Below are 21,215 nucleotides of genomic sequence, written 5' to 3'. Positions count from 1 at the left end.
AATGAGTTGTGCAAAATGACATCTGTGAAATCTGTCACCGAAGGAAAAGAAAAGGGAGCATAAGGAGGATACAAACTTCTTCAAAAAGAGGAGGAAGGTGTGGAAATGAGGCTATCTCACACACATCTACCAGATGGAAACAAAGACTTTTATGCATTTGTTACTTAACCAAATCCCAATAAGCATAAGGCAAAAATAGTCTTTCACATCTGGAAAATTACTATATTTCAAGTACTTTCTCCAGAACATGAGAGCTTCAGAACCTTTGAATAAAATGGTTTTGAAAATGTAAGAAGTGCAAAATACTGTGTTCACCTCATTTGTTAAGACACCAGAATTACTTTTGACAAAATTTCCAGAGATTTTTTTTTATTGAAAAGCACAAATAATCTGAACAGAAAATTACACAGAAAAGTTCATGACAGTTTAAAGTTAAAAAAAAAAGGTGCCCATTCAAATTATACCATAGAAACTATTAAACTAGAGTGAAAATACCTGAAAGGATGGGATTTTTTTCTTGTTTGATGGAGAGAAATGTCATGAGGAGTCTTTAAACATATTAAAATGTCTTATTTCCCTGTTTTCTACATTACTGTGATAAATACTTCTGTAAAAATTGTTCATTTATGTTCATGGTGAGTCATACAAAAATAAGACTCAAATTCCAGTAAATATATTGTCATGGAATCATAGAAAGCTTTGATCTGGACGGGACCTGTAAAGGTCCTCTAGTTCAACCTCCTGCAATTAGCTGGGACATCTTCAGCTAGACCGGGTTGCTCAGAGCCCTGTCCAGCCTGGCCTTAAATGTTTCCAGGGATGGAGCATTAGCCACCTCTCTGGGCAACATTTACAGTGAGGTCTCAGTAGCCTCACTGTAAATAATATCTTCCTTACATCAAGCCTGAATCTAACCTTTTTATGTTCAAAGTCATTACCCCTTGTTCTGTCACTGCATGTTCTTGTAAAAGTCGTTCTACAGCTCTTTTGTGGGTCCTTTACAGGTACTGGGAGGCTGCTGTAAGGTGTCATGGACCCTTCTCTCTCCAGGCTGAACAGCTCCAGTGCTCCCAGACTGTCCTCATAGGAGTTGGGCTCCAGCCCCCTGATCCCCTTTGTTGCCTTCTCTGGACTTGCTCCAGCAAGTCCATGTCCTTTTCATTCTGGGACCCCACTCTGGATGCAGAGCTCCAGGTGGGTCTCACCAGAGCAGAGCAGAGGGGCAGAATCCCCTCCCTCCCCTGCTGCCCACGGGGCTCTGCATGCAGCCCAGGACACGTTTGGCTCTCTGGGCTGTGAGTGCCATGGCTGAGACATGTCCAGCTTTTCATGCATCAACACCCCCAAGGACTATACTGAGTGCTGTAAAAACACACAAAAATTTTCCATGTTAAAGATCATTTAACACAGAAAAGGATTACTTACTTTTCACTAGCAGACATAATTTGAAGCAGGTCAGAAAGTGTCTCCCAAGTGTAACATAAAGACCTAATACCTACTTTGACAGCAGATACAAGCTCTTAAAATTCTTGCCTGGCTTTTTGGGGGTTTCTATATATTGACAGTTACTAAGTCCATGTGTTACAGAAATTTGTAAAAAAAAGTGCAGTCTGATTAGAATTGCCCATCACACTTGCAGACCAGCAGAGGAGGCTCTACTCATGGGGCAAATGTAAGGGTGTTTGCTACAGAATACTATTTTGTATTAGATTAGAGACAAAATATAAGATACTTCAAAAAACTGGATTTTTCAAATACTGTAATTCCACAAGGAAGAATGTCTTGCAGGTTTTACATTGCACTTCCCCACAGAAGCAAAAACAGATACATGACTGTACCAGTTTGAAATCCTGTAGTTCTTATATGCAGGATCTCTAAAATGACAGCTCCTCTTTAAAATGAGGCTTGTAATACCAATTTCATGTAGTGTCACTGTGTTTTCCTGTAATGTGACAGGCAACTGGAGAAGGAAATTCACATCTCCATTAGGGGAAGAATTAAAAGTAGCACTGTTCTTTTCTTCTGTCTTAGTAGAAATTAGTGGCTTTGGGCACTGTTCCAGTGGCAACATAAAATTTTAAATGGATGACAAGTGTATATTTTTCAGTTTTACATTGCTGCTTTAAAATTGATCGCTCTGATCTTTTGCAGCACTAAAACAATTACTTCAATATTTTTTTATTCCTTTATAAAAATGTCAAGCACAAAAACTTTTCTAATAGATTTACTAAGATGATCTTTTTATGCAGTATTGTATGAATCATAAAAGCAGCTTTGACGCTTACCAAATGTTATTTATTGTGCATGAACATAACTATATAGGCAGGTTTTAATTAGGGGACCTCTTTCATGGAAGGCTTAAAAGCAGATGGTGTTTGTTTATATTTTGTTTTCAACAGAAATACAAAAAAGAGCATTTAGTGTTTACTTGTTGTTCATGTGTCCCTGAAAATTAAAAGCTAGCGAAGTTGAATAAAGTGACACTGTTTTAGGAGAACTAAACTTCAGTAGTTCTTCTATTTAAAGTTCAACATGTCCTACACTTCAGAGCTGGTTGTGAACCAGTAATTAAGCTGCTTTTTCCATCTGGAATTGAAAGACTGCCTCTTACAACAACAGTACTATTGATAGCATAGGCAGCATTTCTTAAATCTGATTTTATATCTCTTTCTTCTGAGTTTCCATCATATGCAGTCCATATGATATCTGATGGCATATCTGTGCCATCAGAAGGATGAACTATCAGTTTCTGTCAGTGCAGAAGAAAAGTTGTGATTTTCAAAACTAATTGGCATGCTTTAAGGATTTATAAACTACAGCAGAACATGCAAACTGTGGTTTGCCATATGTCTTTAAAGTTTTAATATTCAAGTTGCCAGAACTCTTCCCAAATATCATCCCAATCCATATCATCACAGTTTTCCCATCTTACAGGAGGGCTTCTGTACATATCATAACATGTACATGTTTGGTTACTAAGGTGACCCTTTTTCATAACTGACTGTACAGTCATAAATGTGAAATACACTCATGCTTTTGTGTGCATGTACCTAAGTGTGAGGAGGCAGGTTCAGCCTTGACCACTGTTAATATTATTTAAAGACAGTACAGTTGTAATTCTTGGTGTAGCTTTTGTCTAGTATCGTAGCAACCTCTTCTTATTTTAGATGGTCACACTTCTTTGTTTTTAATTACACAAGTTCTCTGTTGAGGATTTGTATTTGTGAGTGTTTTCCCAGCTGAACTGAAGGAAAGGAGAAGCATCACTACCTACACTTGCTTCTACTAATATTACATTCTTTGTAAGATTATAGAAGTTCTTAGAGCAACTCTCGAAGTTTGGAGTTTATTTGGCTTCTGTGCATTTATTTATGTGTTTCTGTAATCACATACCTGTTACAGAAACTGTTTACCATGTGGCTAGTATTAGTGTAGTGTTAGGTTGTATATGAAAGGACTGCTTTCTAATTTAAAAGCAGCAATACCAGTGGTACTTCAAATTCCAGTCATCCCTTGTCTGTGTTTTTTTAAACCATATCTGTCTGCTTTTGCCTTTACATCTGATGATGAGAGAAAAGTGGAGTAGGAAACCATCCAAAAAATCATTTTTCCTTTACCTTTGTAATTACAATGTTATTTTTCATATATGAGCTCTTTATTTGTGCTCTTGTTGCCACGTACCTGGTTTATTCATGCATTTTTGTCCTTTCAGACGCAGTTGTTTGGGGGTAAGGCTGCTATCAAACTGAGGGATGATTGCTTCAATAAAAACAGGAGTAAAACAGCTTTTGGCTAGGCTCAAATAATACATGCAATTTTTTTATTGTCAATTTTTATGAGAAAGGTAGTCTTTAAAGTGTCCCATCTCTGTTTTTTCCCTGTTCTGCTTATAGGCAATCCGAAGCTTCCAGGTATCCTTGCACATCTTTCCAATGAACCCTGAAGTATGGAAGGAAGACCTTTCCTGGGCGAGAAAACTACAGGTACAGCAGAAGGCCACAAAGACTGAGTCAGTGCAAGCACTGGCAAAAGGAGAAGAGATTGTACAAGAGTCAATCCCAGACTACGACTTTGAAAGTGATGAAATCGTGGCAGTCTGTGCTGCCATTGCAGAGAAGGAAAAAGCTCTTTCAGCGGCTAAAACGATGGTCATTGTGTCTGCTTCAGGCACAGTAGAGACTGTTACTGAGCAGGACAATTGTCCTGCAACTCCTGATGAAACCCTTTTCATCAGGGCCCGGTAGGACAGCCTCATGGGTTGTCATACCCATAGTTTTGAGAACTGTTGTTATTTATCGTATTTTGCTTGCTTTGTGTTTGTTCTTTTTTTATACAATGGTAGGATGGCCTACAAAAGTTCAAGAATTGAAATTATTTTTCTTTTGTTAATTAAAAAAGCAATGACCTGAGTTGTTGTTCCATTTCTGTTTTTCAAAAAGCCAAGAGTTGATTCTAAAAATACTAAATTCTTATGAACAAATGTAATCTTGAAATGCTTAACTGCATTCTAACAGCTGCTTTCATCTTTGTGTATTTCATAATTTTACAAGTTAATGTGTACATTTTCCCAGTAATTTGGAAAGTTTTATTTAAACTGTAAAAGTGCTGTGGTTTATCCCTAGCTGGCAGCTTAGCCCCACACGGCTGACTGACTCCTGGGGAATGGGGGAGCAAACTGGAAGAGTAAAAGTGAAAGAACTCATGGGCTGAGATGGAGACAGCATAATAGGGAAAGCAAAAGCTGCAGATCCAAGCAAAGTAAAACAGGGGATTCACCACTAGTTCCCATGGGCAGGCAGGTGTTCAGCCATCCCCAGGAAAGCAGGGCTACACATACAACTTCGGAAAACGCTGTGAATGTCCTGCCTTCCCCTACCTCCTTCTTCACCCAGTTCTGTGTGTTGAGCTGTGAGATGGGGTATCCCTGTGCTCAGTTGGGGTCAGCTGTTCTGGTTGGTCTCCTCCCAGCTGCTTGTGCACCCCCAGTCTTCTCACTGGTGGGGTGGGATGAGGAGCAGGAAAAGGTCTTGACCCTGTGCAAGCACTGCTCAGCAATAATGAAAACAACGGTGTGTTATTAATACTTGCCAGCACAAAATCAAAACTTAGTCCCCTACTTGCCACTCTAAAGAAAATTAACTCTATCCCAGCCGAAACAAGCACAAAAAGGAAAAAGGATGTTTACAAATTATTTCAGTCGCTATTAACATAATTTTCTTCCAGTGAAAATCTGAACTGTTTTCTTTGTTGTCTTTGTTTTCATTATTTGTTCTATGGAAAAGTTTTCTATTAATCAGGAATGGATTATTATTTTGTATGTCTGTGTGTGACAGATCTGATCTGTAGGCAAATCAGGTACAAACCTTTATGATGCTTTCCTTGGTGACTGGGTTAAACACTTTCTGATTAGATGAAGGGAAATGCTTTACCAAACAAGCCCTGAATGCTTAGTTACAATTAAATGTTTCAGCAGCAGAAAGTTTATACTCAAACTGGCCTTTCCTTATCTTGTGTGCTGTGCTACAGACATCACCAAAAGTAGAATGGTGGGAATAGAAAATAAATATGGCTGAATTGTATTGTATTTGGGGCTTTTCTTTCCTAGTGAGGCTAATCTGATAAGGGGAGTCAGTTTGCTCTCCCTAATTCTTATGACCTGCCATTAAAAGTATGCTCTTAGAACCAGTTTTCCAGGACAGCACTGCTGGAGTCTCCCTTCTTACCTTTTTTGGATTTTGGATCCAGTGTTGGGTAATGAAGGTTGATACCCTAGGAAATTTTTAATGTTGCCTTTTTTTCTAGGAAAGGTGGCAATTGGTTCATCACACAGGCAGTTCAGAGAAATGAAATCAGGCTATTTCTTTGATGTATTCTGTGGAGCACATCAGCTGTTCTCATTTCATTGTCTTGGAGACATGGTAGAGATGATCACATCCTAACAGTACTGGAAAAAAAATGGTCAGCTGAGGAATTCCTGAAGAATTCAGTTTGGGAACATGTAATTTTTACTTGATTTTGATAAAATTTTGTATGAGAATACATAGTTTTGCAGACAATTGAAACTTCTGGAATCAGTTATCTTTGCACTTTTCAGGTCTGATTTCTAATTTCAAAATAACACATTTCAAAAAAAATCATGTTGCTTGAGAAGTAAAGTGCTTTTGCAGCGGAAAGTGCATTGCAGAAAAACTATCTCAAATCATACTTTCTTTTTATCTAATATCAGAATACCTTTATTTAAGAGGATACATACAGATTTTTAAGAAGGCTTAATTGCCTTGTTGTACTAAGTTTTCATTAATTTTTGCAAGATTATCCCTGAATGGTTTTTTTTTTGTATTTATAAATTTGTAGATCTGTGCTTGCATGAGCACACATTCACACAAAATCGTGCATTTTACTATCTTCTGAGTATTCAAAATAATTAGAACTACAGAGACCCAAATATATTAAGACATGTAAGACATCATCATGCTACATTTTTATTTCTTCATTAAATTCAGAAATATTTTAGGTGCTTACTGGATAGGCACTTGATTAAGATATGGTTTGATAGTTTAAATTACTAGAATTGAAAGATTTCTCAGTCTTTCTCCTATCAACTTAATACAATCTAGTCAGCCATAGGAAGACTTAGCATGAGAGGGGTTTGGACAGATGTCTTCAAACAAGAGATCTTCTCTGGCTGGAAAAGTAGATGTGTGAGGTGCTCCGGGGTATATTTTCATTTTGAAGGAGCTTGGCTGTATCCACCTCATCTTTTCTTTCTTTGCACTTTGTACTTGCGTCAGTGTTCTGTCTTTACTCATACAGGAAGGACTGCTGCCGTTCTCTCAGAGGCCTGTGTTATCACAGAATCTGTTTCCACTGAAATGATTCACAAAGTTCCTATTGACTTCAGCACTGCAGGGCCAGACTGCTGGAGGGGTGTACATCTGCACCATCAGGCTGTGCCGGGCTCGAGTGGTGGTTTCCATCCCATGTACTAAATGTGTTTTCCTTCTGATTAGATTGGGTTATGAATTCTAGGTATTGTCAGAACTGTAGTGTTTTGTAGAGCAGTTAAGTTCCTGGGACAACTCTTTTCAAACTGGGGAGAAGTTCAAATATTGATGATTTCAACATTGTTTTTTGTACAGCATGCCATGTTTTGCATGTGTGTAATTTTCTGGATCGGTTTGCGGTTTGAATAAAATACTGACTTCTGCTTCTTAGTGATGTCTCTTTATTCTTTGTGTTATAACAAAAATAAAAATTATTTCCCATTCCAGAGTGTTCCTCATTTAATAATTGGCTTTTGTCTCTGGTGAACATGTTAATTTGTTTTAGTAAAAAAGAAAAGAAGAAATCTTGGGAAAGAATATTTAATAAAGGGTGATGCTCAGAGTTTTTAAGTCTTTTAGCGATATCCACATGAGATGAAGCAAAAGGAGATGTTATCCAAAACAGGATATTAGTGAAATAACACTGCCTCTTTGACATTGGAAAATTATTGTTTGTCATTATCATTAGTGGCAATGGCTGCAGCAGCTTTCATGTGCTTGCCCTCCATATGAATCACATATTAAAATGCTAAACTGTTGCATTGAAGAGGAACGCTCAAGAACAGCAGTGGGTTAGACAGATTAGTTTTGCCTGATTTAAAAGCCTACATTCAAATATATTTCTCCCTTTGAGTTCCTTTGTATCCAGTGGAAAGAAATGCACAGAGCCATTCATATGCCTTGTGTTAGATAAGTATCAGAATGAGCTGAATCAGCCTCCCAAGGTGCCTAATTATTTCCCTTGACTACAAAGGAAGCTCAAGGTGACTGACTGGCAGTTAACCTCAAATGCTGAAACAGGGCATGTGACTTCCACTCTCATAGATGGAGATAAGTATCTTTAAAAACCTTAAATGTACTGAGAGAGAAATAAATCCTTTCTGACAATACTAGAGGGTAAGAAAGGAATAAGGATCAGATAACACAACAGTGACTCTTGATAGTACCATAAGATGCTGGATTTTAGAAATCATGGAGAGGGATAAAAAACAAATGGAACAGTTTACTCTGGGTTTAGAGATCAAGATCAGAGAGGTGGCATTGGGAACTTGCTCGCCCACACAAGGTAAGTTCCCTCCAATCCTAAAACCAAGGGAAAGGAGGTAAAAATACTAGTATTGAGGTGCTATCTTAAATTTGAGTTCATAGAATTTCCATCAAACTATAATGACTGTAGTTAGGACTGGTGCACAGGAAAGCAGAAGGATGTGGGTTTGCTATGTTGGCAGATTGCAGGAACTCTGTGTTCATTGTAGGTCACTGTCATGTTAACATGGTGTTCCCAGATATGCTGGAGTGCTTGGGCTGTGGTACCTCCAGAGGGGCTGGTTCTGGAGCAGGAGGGGCTGGTGGGCATGGATGATTATCGAATCCTGCCAGGTGTGCTGCCTGGCTTTGAGGGCTGATTTCCTAAGAGCCACAAGGCTAGGAACTGTAAGGGTTGTAAAGGATAAATGATCAAAGGGGATAGGTTATAAAGGATAAATAAAATGATTAGATGTGGGGCTCGAGCTGCCCTTGGTTTCACAAAGCAGGAGATGCACTGGATTTCTAGGTTTGTAAAGTTGGCAGGTCTAGAAGAGAGCCTGGAGTGCAAAGGCCTGATGGTATTTGGTAGCTCTAATAGCAGATCTGCCTTAAGTGGAACAGGTTTGCTGTTGTGTCTGGCAGCAGAAAAAAAACCTCAAAAGCTTCCTGACTTAGGATGTTGGCTGTGCCATTTGAAGACAGCAGTTTACGCTGATCCTGTTCATGCATTGGCACTGGGTCTGAAGTGCCAGTTCAGTTCAGGCAGCAGGGGTGTTCCTGACAGGAATGTGTGAGCCTCATTTAAGTCAGCCGTGTCCTCTGACAGTACATCCTACACCTTAAACTGTTCTTAAGGCTAACTTACCATGGATCAGAGATTCAAAGTAATCTACAGATCTTAATAGAAACCACTGTCTGGTACAGATGCTGTGTCTCATCCTGCCTGTGGTGGGTGGATCCTCCAAGCCCTGCCAGAGTACAGGGGCTTAAATTGAATTAGGGCTGGGACTTGGGGTGTGGTTGCGGGATTGGAGGTCTAGCAGTGTCTCTGGATGGAAAGGGTTCAGCAAAGTGGTGATCTGGGATGTGTGGGCAGGACAGACTGCTGGAAGTGAGGGAGGGGGACTGGCAGTTGCAGGACTAGCAGGGTGGACGGAGTTTGAGAGATAAAAGTTTGGTATGAGAAATTTTTGTATCGGTACATTTTATGTGAACACAGAGGACTGGAGAACGTGGATGCTGGTGTGAAAGGCTGTTCTGAGGGGATATGGATCTCAGGTTTGGGAATATAGGGGAGATATTAATGTGTGAGAAACGAAACCCTTGGAAACTACTCATAATACCTACCAAGAAACTAATCTTTTAACCTCTGTGTGGCAAATTAGACTCTTGAAACATGCAACCTTAATTTAGAAGACTTAAGCTCAGGGAGGCTGAGGAATGTGGTGTGGTAAGGTATCTGTGGTCAGCGCTGGAGGAAGGTGCTAAACCTGAGTGGGACTCTGGGGGAGGTGAGCAAGATGTGATACTACTGTCACCCTAAAAAAAGCCACACTTGCCCAGTCCTTCTGCCCAATTGCTCCTGAACACTGAATTCTGTCACTGCATAAACTACCAATAATAATGGTGTGCTGCTCTGGGCCAGCTGCAAAGGTGTGGTCCCATATTGGTACATGTGGTGCTATCTGGCAGTGGCACTCCCACCTTCCTGCTCTGCCAGGTGCTATTTCCTGTCTTGGGAAGTATGGTGATCTGTTCTATTTGTTGGTCACCAGTAAGCAACAGAACATAGTGAGGTGGTTTAATTGCAAGGAATTCAGGCAGATCCTTATCTGTAGCTGCAGTAGGAGCTTGGGTAATACTGTTCTCCTGCTTAACTGGTGAAAAGTGGCTGCTGCTGCTGCAAATATTTGTGTAAAGATTTAACTTCACTTTCTATATGCTTAAAGGCAAACAAGCTTCTTCCCTAAGGAAAGAAAAATGTCCCTGTTTAAAGGAAAATGTCCCTGTTCAAATAAAGAGTTTTTCTGTCTGTGTCAGTGCTCTTGGGGGCAGTTTTGAAGACATCTGCTTCTTGCTGATGGTGATCATGCTGTGGTGTTTTGGAAACTTGCAGCTCAAGGTATGTTTTGGCAGTAGCTGAGTGCAAAACATTCCAAAATGGGAGGCTTGTTAAGGCAAGGAGTTGGCACTGAATGGCAGACTCATGTAGACATCTGAGATCAAGCAGAACGTTTCCATTTAATTGTGATCCCCAAAGTTCCTTTGGTCGGTACAACTGCTTAAACATATCAACATAAGGCTCAAGATTTTCATTACAATGTAGCATTCACATGAAAACACTTGAAGAAGCAAAACATGCTTTGTTTTTGACAAAACATCCCCCAAATATCTGTACAGAATTATTTTGATACACGGTATTTCTGGAACAAGATCCAACCCTTGCAACATAAAACTCCTTTTTGTCAGTGGTTAACAGCTAGTTAATCAAAACTCTAGCAACAAACACTTTTCAAGGTGTTTAAGACTGAAATATAGTTCCATATAATCTATACTTTAAATGAAGATTCTGCTTCCATGGTTTCATACATTTATTTGATGGAGCATCAGATTACACAGTCATAAAAATCTATTTACTATTTAAAGTAAAATGATAAATGTTATGAAAAAAATACCTTTGTAACATCAGTGATACTTTAACTAAAGTGAATATTAAGACTATTAACCAGGAGTTGAAAGTTTCAGGCCCTGATATTGAAAGCACTTCTATATGTCCTTAACTTTACATGTAAGGAGTCTCCCTGGCAGCAGAGAGACCACTCTGACGGGCAATGTTACGTGTGTGCCTAAGTGTGTGTAGACTGGGCTGAAGTACTCAAGTGCGTGTGTATTACACAGAAAAACATTCTCAGAACATAAATAAAATCTTATTTTTTTAGTATATACATATATATCTTAACTGGAAGGATGTGTTTTCTTTTTCTCTCTTAAAAAGGCATATTCCCATTTCACTCAGAAAGTGCTTATATATTCTCAGCTCGAGAATTACTCATCAGCTGTGAATCTAGCATGGACAACAAATATAAGCCATGAATGCCTGATCAGCAGGAAATACTGAGGGAAGAGAGGGCTGGCAATCATTTCTACATACCTCGTATTAATAACAAACCTTCTCATAGAGAAGAATGCACTTTTAAATATTTTTAATCCTGACATATATACAATGATAAAAATTCACATTTTCATGCTTTAGTGAGACACTTTAAAATCCTACGGCAGGCAGCTCTCAGAGTACCTGTGTCCAGTTCCTAGCAGCTGCCTCATATTCAGCTCTAAAGAAGCTTAAACTCTTGATAGCTGAGCAGCCACAGGGAAGGAACAAAACCAATTCTACCAGACTTGGAAAGGGAATGAAATAAAGAAAAAAGCAAGTGATGGGGCTTTTCTATTTCCAGAGGCACAGTAGCTCTCCTGTGTCCCACAGCAAGACCAGGCAGTTCATGTTTCCAGTCCCATCAGACCTGCTTTGTAACATTTCTGATGGCAGGGCCCAAGTGCAATGTCTGTTCCACACAGTCTCAGTAGTCTAAAGGAAATGTACCCATCACACAGCAAGAGAAAAATAGCCCTTTGAAGCCCAGCTGAACCCCTCTCCCCAGGAATAGGCGGAACACCTATCTATTGCACCAGTTTTTCCAATGTACCAGGAATATCCCCAGGGTTGATGCCTTTCATGGCTATCTATATGCACTTTTCTGACAAATTCAATGTCTCTGTGGGGAAGGTGACCTGCAGAGGGCTACTCTTGGATGCAGAGCTGGCCCCATCACCAGAGCTGACTTCGCTCACCAGGAAGACACTCTCGGAGTCGTGTCCCTGTGAGGAGTCCGAGGTGTCGGAGCTCCGCAGTGTCCGTACAGACATGGTGTCGGAGTGTGCGGAGCCGGCGCTGGGGCCCGGGAGCAGCACGCGGCCACTGACGCTGCTCTCGCTCAGCTCCGGGGGGTACAGCAGCGTCTGTGAGGTGCTGCTGATCTCCCGCAGCTCCCGCGAGATGAAGGAGGGCGACTGACTGGACATGGCAGAGGAGGTCCTGCGACCGTCCACGCAATTGAAGTTGCCCCCTGAGTTATGCCTCCGGGCCCCTCCGATGCGGCAGAAGAGGCATTTGATCTTCTCGATGGCTTTGCTGAGCACAGTCTTGCGGAGCAGGATGTAGATCCAGGGGTCCAAAATGGGGTTCACTGAGGCAATGCGGATGGCCTGCAGGTCGGGGTTTTGCCTGACGTCTTCCACTGATTCTGGCCGGTACAGCTGGTTCACAAAGACACGGACCTACCCAAGAAGAAGGGGGAAAAGGAAGACACGATTACATAATTGCATCAGGACAGAAAAGCTTACCCTTCAAAGCGCAGATCTAGATTTGCAGAAGTAAGCTATGACAGAAGAGCATCCAGGCAAAGTTAGGCATCTCAGATCAGCAGTCATGAACTCGTTTTTTGAAATAGAAAAAAAAAAAAAAAAAAAAGTCAGACGAAAATTTTAACACCTTTGTTACATGTAGAACAAGACTTTTCTTTCTCTCTCTTTCGCCTCATAATCTTTCGCCTCCAAATTTTGGCTGATGTCTTTAAAATTTTCCTGGAACAAAGATGTAGACCTGTATCCTGCTTCCTTGGTATACCTCAAATCTCATACAACCTGCAAAGAAGTAACGGACTGGGGAGACCTGACCTGTCCCTCTAGCAAAGGTATGAAATGAACTGAAACACACATAATAATCCAAGTACATGAGACTGTAAGCTGGTCCTGAGTTGTTGATTCCCAAGTTTAGAAATGTATTTTCCTGGCACCTGTCCTTACTGGAACTGCTTTTATAACCACAAGCGTCTGCTTGCTGCAGCATGGTTTAGAAAAACAGGAACATCAAAAAAAGAAAAGGAGGAAAAAACATCCAGAAAGACAGGTCACCCAGGTAGGAGATTTTTAACAAGCCAAGAAAATGAGATTATTTCAGCACTCAACTAGAGCGCTCTCTTCTCCTATATGAGCCAGCATTTTGGTTTTACTTACAAAAATACTAATGAAATGGTCTAGAGTTTAAGATGTTGAAGCTGATGTGTGAAGTGACTATTTAATTATTCTAGTTTATCATGCACAAATTTTAAAACTGAAGGGCCGTGTCTTCTACATAGAAATGTATTCTTCAGCTTATTCTTTTAGCTTATTCTTCATCTGGTTTCTTTCCTTGTTTAGAAGCCACTTTTGTAAAGGCTGCTGTAAGGCACAGTCCACAAAGGCATCAGAAGAGTTTGTTGTGTTGATCATTCTCAAACAGCTCTTCTCCAGTTTAGCAAGACCTAAGCAGCAGACAGTTAAGTGAAAGGCTTAGGAAAGTCACTGAAAAGTGGATAATGGAAGATTCTATTTTCTTCAGGTCGCTTAAGATAAGTTAAAATAGATTCCTTAACTCTATTTTTATCTGATACAGTAAAAGTCCCGTAGCAAAATTATAAGGTTTTTAGAATGTCATCCTTGGCTTCTGAAATGAAGCAAGGCCTGTATAGCTATGAGGTTACAGACATGGAGGCAAGCAAGCATTTAAATAAATGAGCCAAATTAGGACAGCCCTCATAAGTAATTTTTTACAAGTCGTGCATGTGAAGCCATCCAAGCCTGGTAAAAAATGTCACAATTCTTGAGAAATTTTCTTGCAGGAGGGCAATGTAGCAGCACTCAGCCTTGCCAGTATTCAGAGATGGAATGCTATCCAAAGCTATCAATGGTATGTTTAGAATAATGCTGTGTCCCTCTGTGGAAGCCCTGTGCCTAAAATCTCTCAAATGGTCTGTCAAACTGATGATTGACTGTATTTCCTTTCTCAGTACTTTTCTCTAGGATTATGGGTAACGTAGTGAACTCAAGATATGGGAAAATATTTATAAATTCAAGACTTTAAAATTGATTATGGACTTTAAAAAAGCAATATAGTGATGCGACCTTTATCTGCAGTTACTTTCCTAATGATTTATAACACTGCAGATGTCTTACTGACTACTAATTTCTTGGCCTTATTGACCTGTTAGGCCAAACACACCATTCAGGTGCTTCAAAGAGTATTCCTATACATGATGAACTTATTTTTATGGCTTTAAAAAAAATTGTTAATAATCTTACCTTTGACTTTAATATTTGGCTTTATTTTAAACTATTTTAGACATAGTATTTTTTATCATTATTAATTTCCTTTATAAATAATTTCATCATTATTTTATTTATAAGACTGATATTTTATTATTTTATTTATGATTTTGACTGTCCGTTCTGTAAGCAGATTTCCCCATTTATGCTGTGAAAAAAGGGATTCGGGAATAAATGATCGATAAATCAGCTGTTGCTCCCGGGAGCGCCGCTAGATGGCGTGGCTGCCCCGTGGCGGGTGTGGCTCTGCGTGTAATCGGTGTGTATAATACGTATATATGTGTACGAGGTGTACGTGTACATATTTGTAGTATGTACGTGTTTATATGTATAATGTGTACGTATGCACAACAGGTATGTGTATATGTGCAATATGTATGTGTGTATGTGTATAAAGTGTAGGTATGTATAATGCGTAGGTATGTATAATGTGTATACGTGAGATGTATGTGTTTATACGTATAAATGTGTATATACGCACAACAGGCATGTGTATATGTGTAATATGTATGTGTGTATGCGTATAAAGTGTAGATATGTATAACATGCATGTGTATGTGTATATGTATCTGTATAATCTATACACATGTAAAACATGTATGTGTGTATATGTGTAAGGAGTATAACAAATCCAGCTGGACCACACAACCAAAAGACACACTTTGAAGACAGCTGAAGAAATTCACAGTTCAACTTGGAGGCTTGCTTTTTTTGTTGTTGTTGCTGGTTTTTTTTTTTTTGTTTTTTTTTTTTTTTTTTTTAAACTCAGAGCTACAGTTACACGTCAGTGATTTAATAGTTCGATTGTTCTTTTGATAAGCAGCACGTGAAATTGAGGTACTTATTCCACCTCTTTCTGCTACCTGGCAGACTATATGGAAAGATGAAAATGTCTCCCAGTGTTCATTCTGTGGCTGAAAAGGATGGCTGAAAAAGACTATTGCTAACGGTACAGGACAGCTTGTTTTATGCTATATTTCCTTGTGACAGCTACACAGCATGTGGAGATTAACGATTCTCAGAGTGGATGTAGTCAGTGAAAACTCTGATTTTACAAAACTGTTTTTACTTCCCAGAAGAGTCCCGTAGAAAGCTCCCCAGAATGTCATATGCATTTATCAGTTCACACCTATTGTTTTCTTACATTAATCACAATAGGGTAAAAATTTATCTGTGTAGGAATGTAAATTCTGTCCTTCTTTACTTGCTGGTGAAACAACATTTAGTAAAGGATCACTTAACAGCAAGAGGTGTACCCTGTTTAGGCTACAAGTCCTCTGCTGCAGGAGGTAACATGATAAAAGATATTGCCTGTCATCTTCAAAGCAAATGCCAAATAATTGGAATCCACTACTAAATAAATTATCTAATCTGATGCTTGGATTTGTGCCATTTTAAATCCTACTTAAAGAAGGAATCAAACTAGAACAATTCAGATCTCTAAAAAATAGGGTTTGTATATTAGCTTTGCAGAGGTAGAATTCAGACAGCAAATCTTAAAAGTAGTACCAGTTTATTTGCAATTAGGAAGTACACAGCTCTAAGGCACGTCAAGTTTATGCTCAAGACAGGCACTTGCAGGATCAGAGTCCTTGTGCACTTTTCCTCTTTACTAACGACAGATGCAAGTCATGATTTTTAATCCTATGAAGCATTATAAGGTGACTTTTATAGTTACAGTCACACTTGTAATTGTTTCCACAGCTTCTACCTGCCCTCACATTTCCCCACATGCTGATATGATAAATTTAAAAAACATATGGTAGTAAGCAGGAACAAGTTTTTCAGCTCCACAAGCCAATAACCTTTGCCCTTCAAGGTCTTACTGTCTGCTTGATGACTACTCTACTGCCAAAAAATCATGCCTGACCCCTTGCAGTTGGTTATGGACAGTCCCTGATACAAAAAGTTGAAACCAGCCAAGCCAAAAGAAAATCCAGTTTTACATGAATTAAACATCAAGTTAGAAAATCCTGATCATTTCATGCAATCAACAAGATGTACACCCTGAAACATTACATTTTTCATATCACTATAATTTAACAACAACTTTCAAGGGTCAGAATGAGAAAAAGATCACACACTTAAAAATTTTAAGAGTATCTGACAGACTGCTGGAGTGAATGACAGGCTTTGAGTAGTATATGCCTATTTACTCTTGAAAGGAGCTTGGTGCTTTCAGAAAGATAAAAAATTCTACTCTGTTCTTGACAAAATCTCTCCTAATATAATTCATATTAATATAACTACATTTTACACTATGCAATTCTAATTTCTAAAAAGCTCAAAACATTTTAGGAGATGACATAACCTGTGTGGAGTCAAGACAAGAGTCAGCACATAAGTTATGTGCTTTTCTTACTTAATTTTTAAACTACTGTCAGATTCATGTCCTTCACACCCCTTTCTGCACACTGAGAACACACTGGATTATATAAAGTTTCCTTTCACAAATCTTTTTTTCATTCATCTTTTCTTTCCTTGATATACTTGATCAGCCTTCAGTTCTGTCAAGTTCATTCAGTATTTTGCATAACCTCCCATAATTTTGTTACAGCATTTGTTACTTTTAAATTTTGCTGATTTTATGAATAATCACTAAAACTCTAACCTATCCTACCTGTAAATCATGTGCTGAAGCATCTTATTATTAAAAACTGCTGTTATCTGTGACTCAGTTATTTCAGAGTTGTTTAATATTTCAAATTTTGAATTTTTTTTCTACCAAACCATAGTAAGTGGATCCTGTTGGATTGACCCCATCTGCTATCTTATTACCTTGTGAAAGTGTTTGTTCTAAAATGTTAGAGGCTTACATGTCTCTTCCAGAAGTTGCTTTTCTTAGACTTACTTGATGGTTTATTGAGCTGAAATCATCAGTGGGAAGTCAGCTCATCAAAAGAAAACTTAAGTCGCAAAGCACCCTCTGAGCCTGCTTTGTGTTTTCTGAATCATGCTGGCACCACCACCTCACCACTTTTATGGTTCTTGAAGAGTGCCAGGCTGACCTGTTACAGGTGAGCCTCTCACACGGTGAGGACTCCCTAAAACTCTCCAAGTCATGAAAATGTAAATCTGTATATTAGTAATCTACCTACTTCAAATAGTGGCTCTTTCTAGGGATTTATAATATAAAGTGTCACTTCTCTGAGTTTCCCCATTCTTGACCTCAGTGTCTGTGCATCCAGAAAGCTTAACACAGCAGCATACACGGCAGCTCATCATGGGACAAAGCAGCAACAGTGGCTGTGGCTTATTCCCAGAGAGGGAGCCAAGAAACTTTAAAAAGCTACTTAACAATGAAGAAATTTAACCACAGTGGACACTGTGATGGTGTGTATATATGTGGTTATTTGGGTTTGGTTTTTTAGAAAAAGCTTCCTATTATTTTTAGTCATCCAACTAAATGAAATTAGGGTCCCTTATGTCATTTTAGATAGAGAAAATACATACTGCTTTAGCTGGTAAAAGCTAACTTACGTGAACATACCCAAGGTAACACTCTGCCTTTATAGGAAGCGAAATCAAGGTCTGAGAGAGCTGTACAACTTTATCACCTGCACGTTCACATACTTCTGCTATATGCAAGTTTTTCACTAGCTACTGTTCAAATAATAAACCTTTTGCCCCACCCAGGTTCAATAATTTTAGCTCTCAGCAATCTAGTTCACTTTCTGGTACACCCTCCCTCTTGATTTCCGGTCCCCCCCCCCCCCCCCCCCTTTTTTTTTTCGGTAAGTATTATGTAAAAAAAATACTGCCTAGGTTCAAATAGATACAAACTTTTTCATTTTGCATTTCACATTCAGACTTCTCAGCACTCCTCTAGCGGCTTTGCTACAGGACAAGGCTTGGCTTGTTTTCTGAAGCTGTTTAAGTCCATCACATCCTGACACTGTATTTAATTCAGAGAACTCGTTCTCTGCATTTACCAGCATCTCTTTTGAAAATGCAATACTGTTCTTTAGTGAACTAGCTGTTTTGATACTAGATTAATCACCTTAAGTACTGCCACCCCTCAGTACTGTCGGGGTTTTGGCCGCCTGATGCATCCCGGTGCAGCAAGTCAGCTTACTCCTGCCATATCTGGAGCTGGACTGCAGGGCAGGCTGGCACAGTTCCTCTGTCTAAGGCATGTGCTCCTCCCGGGGACACCCTGTGTGCAGCTCAGGCAGCACCTCTCGACCTCCTCTGGATGTCAGGCAGTGAACACACGGCACCGTGCACGGTCATGCCTTGGCACCGTACCAAGTGACAGCGCCGATGGACGGGGATGGCCTTTGGGAACGGCCGGGACCCTGGAGCTGCAGCACAGCCACGCTTCACTAGCTCCTGTTTGCCAGCAATGTGGCAGCCCCGGCCAGCCCTTGTCATTACAGCTCCTCTGAGCAGGGGGACACACTCACTGACAGCTGAGTCCTGTTCACACACACTGCTCCAAACTTCCTTACAGTGGTATACAGTTTTGCATGTCCAGCTAGCCAGCTTTATTTGACATACATTGCACCCCCCTCTATGACAGAGGGATCACCCTACTGACAAGAAATCTCCTTACGAAGTCCTGCTAAAAACACCTTCTGTCTGACAGCCAGTGCTTGAGAAACTACCCTATGTTTTGTAAGATGGCAAATAAGGCAAGCCAACTATTTGTTTAATGTCTCTGAGCCAGAGTAGGACAGGATTTTTGACAAGCTTTATTTTGGTGGCTGGCAAGCAAGAACTGAGCCTCTAGCTGGTGGATTTGGGGTTTTTTGTCTTTCCTGAATATAAGGTGGAGGATTAAAAAAAAGTGGATCCTGTGCGTTCAATTTAATAGCACAAATTGTATCAGCCTTTTCAGAAAATGAACGAACAGTTAGTTGTAATGTTGTTTGACATTTCAGCATGATCTCAAGGTTTCTGTGCGCCAGATTCCTCCAACATCCATTTCACTGAGCAATATGCTGACAGGTGGTTCCACTGAGTTCACTCCTCCCACTGTGTGGGGAACTCCTGGAAGGATGCCTGTGAGGGATCTACCCCAGAGACGGTGCATGAGTCCCTGAGGAGTGGAACCTTAGCTTAGGTTTTGGTTGTGAAGAACTCTGTATGTTGCTAGGGCCAAGTGCACACAACCCCGCCTTCCTTTTGCACATCAGGTAGTGTTTGCACCCTTCAGCAACAACATGCACATTTAAAAAACACACTAAACAGCCAGAAATGCAGGCCCAAGCCTCACTTATCACAAATTAATTTTGCAGGCGAAGTTTAAAGATCCTTTAGCACTCAGGATTTTACTCTATGGATTCCAGTTGAACAGTGAAACAATTATAGAGATTTTTAATCAAGTAAAGGACTCCAGGACTTGGGATAAGCAGGTTTCTTTCTATGTAAATGTAAATCTGCTCAACTTTCTCCTATCGTGCATGAATGCTAACAGCCACTGAGTTACTGTACGAGTTTGTGACACCAACTGTGGGTGCCACAAATAAGCACCTAGTCCAACAGGAATCTGACAAACACAGACGAGGAGAAGAAAGGACTCTGCAGTAAGAGTGATAGAACAGAGAAGGGTTGCATGATGTTACTCACCACCAGAGGAATGGAGCAGATGACCACGACCAGGGAAGTGGCAATGAGCAGAATAACCATCTGGATTTCTGCTCCAGCCATCCGACGGAAGCTCCGGCGTCTGCGAAAGTCAGATAAACGGCTGGAGGTGGTGTCTGTCCCCAGGGACGTGCGCCGCATGAACTGGCGGTGCATGCGAATGAGGGCCACGCACACCAGGATGTTGCAGATCACAGTCACCAAGATCAGGAAGGAGCTGAAGCCCGCGTACATGTAGGAATATGCTGCATGGGCGGACACGTTTGTTCGCCAGTCTATGAAACACCAAGTGTAAGGGTACTGCAAAGTAGATTTGCCGAGCCCCATGCTAGGGAGGGCACAGAACAGCACGTTGGAAGCGTAGATGGCAAAGAGTGTGAGCCCTGCCAGTTTCTTGTCTACGTAATGGTTGTAGAAATAGGCATGGTTGATGGCCAGGTACCTCTCTATAGACATGGCACAGATAATGCTGAGGCCAGACAGCCCAAAGAAGAGGAGGATGAAGGAGCTGTACTCACACAGCGCAGCTCCTCCGGGCCATTGGTTCTGCAGGTAAGTGGCAATTGTGACCGGACTCACCAGGCAGGTCCCCAAGAGATCTGTGACTGCCAGTCCACAGACCAGCGTGTAGAAAGTGGTCTCCTTCTGCTCCTTCCTGGACTTGCAGAGCACCACGATGGCGATGAGGTTGCCCACCACACCGAAGATGAACATGACAGTGGGGATCGTGGGGGGCTTTCCGCCTTCGGCCCCGCTGGCGGTCCCGTTGGCGGAGCCGTTTGCAGGTGGCATGATGGTGGGGTCGAATGACATGATTCCCACGCTGCAGCTGGCGAGCTGAGAGGCGGCAAGATCGCGTCCGAAAAGGAAAAGCCGAGTAAAGGAGGGGAGAGGGTTGTATAGTGCGAAAGGAAAAATTCAAATGCGAGAGAAGTTATTAAAAAAAAAAAAAAGAAAACAAAAAAAGAAAACAAAAAAGTATTGTGTTTCAGTTAAAGAGTCAAAAAAGAAGTCCTAAAATGGGGCCGAAGCGGGGTGCCGTCCGTCAACCACCGACCGCAGCCGGGGGAGCCGGGGCTGCCTCTTCCTGCCGCAGCGCTCCGCGCCCAGCCCGGAGGGGGATCGAGGCTGCCCGAGCCGAGAGGAGCGGAGAGGAGGCGAGCGGAGCCGCCTCACCGCCTCTCGCACCGACGCCGGGGAGGGCTCAGCGAGGCGCTGCGGCGGCGGCTCCAGGTGCCCTCGGGGCGGCGTGAGAAGGCGCCGGAGCGCGGTGGCCGCGGCTCATCCCCCGCCGCCGGTCGGCGGGGCGGTGCGGTGCGCTGCCACGGCGCGGAGCGGAGCGGAGCGCTGCGG

The 21,215-nt window shown here is 41.1% G+C and overlaps 2 protein-coding genes across 3 annotated transcripts in view; one reads left to right on the top strand and one right to left on the bottom strand.

The window, feature by feature from the left end:
* Nucleotides 1–7,254, top strand: part of TTC33 (tetratricopeptide repeat domain 33) — a 42,925-nt gene extending 35,671 nt beyond the window's left edge. For both annotated transcript variants that reach the window (XM_066181088.1, XM_066181089.1), the window contains exon 5: nt 3,894–7,254. In XM_066181088.1, coding sequence (XP_066037185.1) covers nt 3,894–4,244 — 351 coding nt within the window. In that variant the 3' untranslated portion in view covers nt 4,245–7,254. The remainder of the gene's footprint in view (nt 1–3,893) is intronic.
* Nucleotides 7,255–10,311: 3,057 nt separating this feature from the next.
* On the bottom strand, nt 10,312–20,941 carry PTGER4 (prostaglandin E receptor 4). Its single transcript, XM_066182345.1, has 2 exons — nt 19,845–20,941; nt 10,312–12,407 (listed from the first exon to the last, which is right to left on the bottom strand). Exons 1-2 carry the CDS (start codon nt 20,673–20,675, stop codon nt 11,814–11,816), a joined length of 1,425 nt encoding a protein of 474 aa, XP_066038442.1. The 5' UTR covers nt 20,676–20,941; the 3' UTR covers nt 10,312–11,813.
* Nucleotides 20,942–21,215: the final 274 nt, after the last annotated feature.

The sequence above is a fragment of the Chamaea fasciata genome, unplaced genomic scaffold (genome assembly GCF_029207755.1).
Source record: "Chamaea fasciata isolate MVZ Bird 193981 ecotype frontalis unplaced genomic scaffold, bChaFas1.0.hap1 SCAF_4, whole genome shotgun sequence".
NCBI classification, from domain to species: Eukaryota; Metazoa; Chordata; class Aves; order Passeriformes; family Sylviidae; genus Chamaea; species Chamaea fasciata.
Note: the sequence above shows the minus strand (reverse complement) of the source record. Positions and strands in the feature narration are given on the sequence as shown.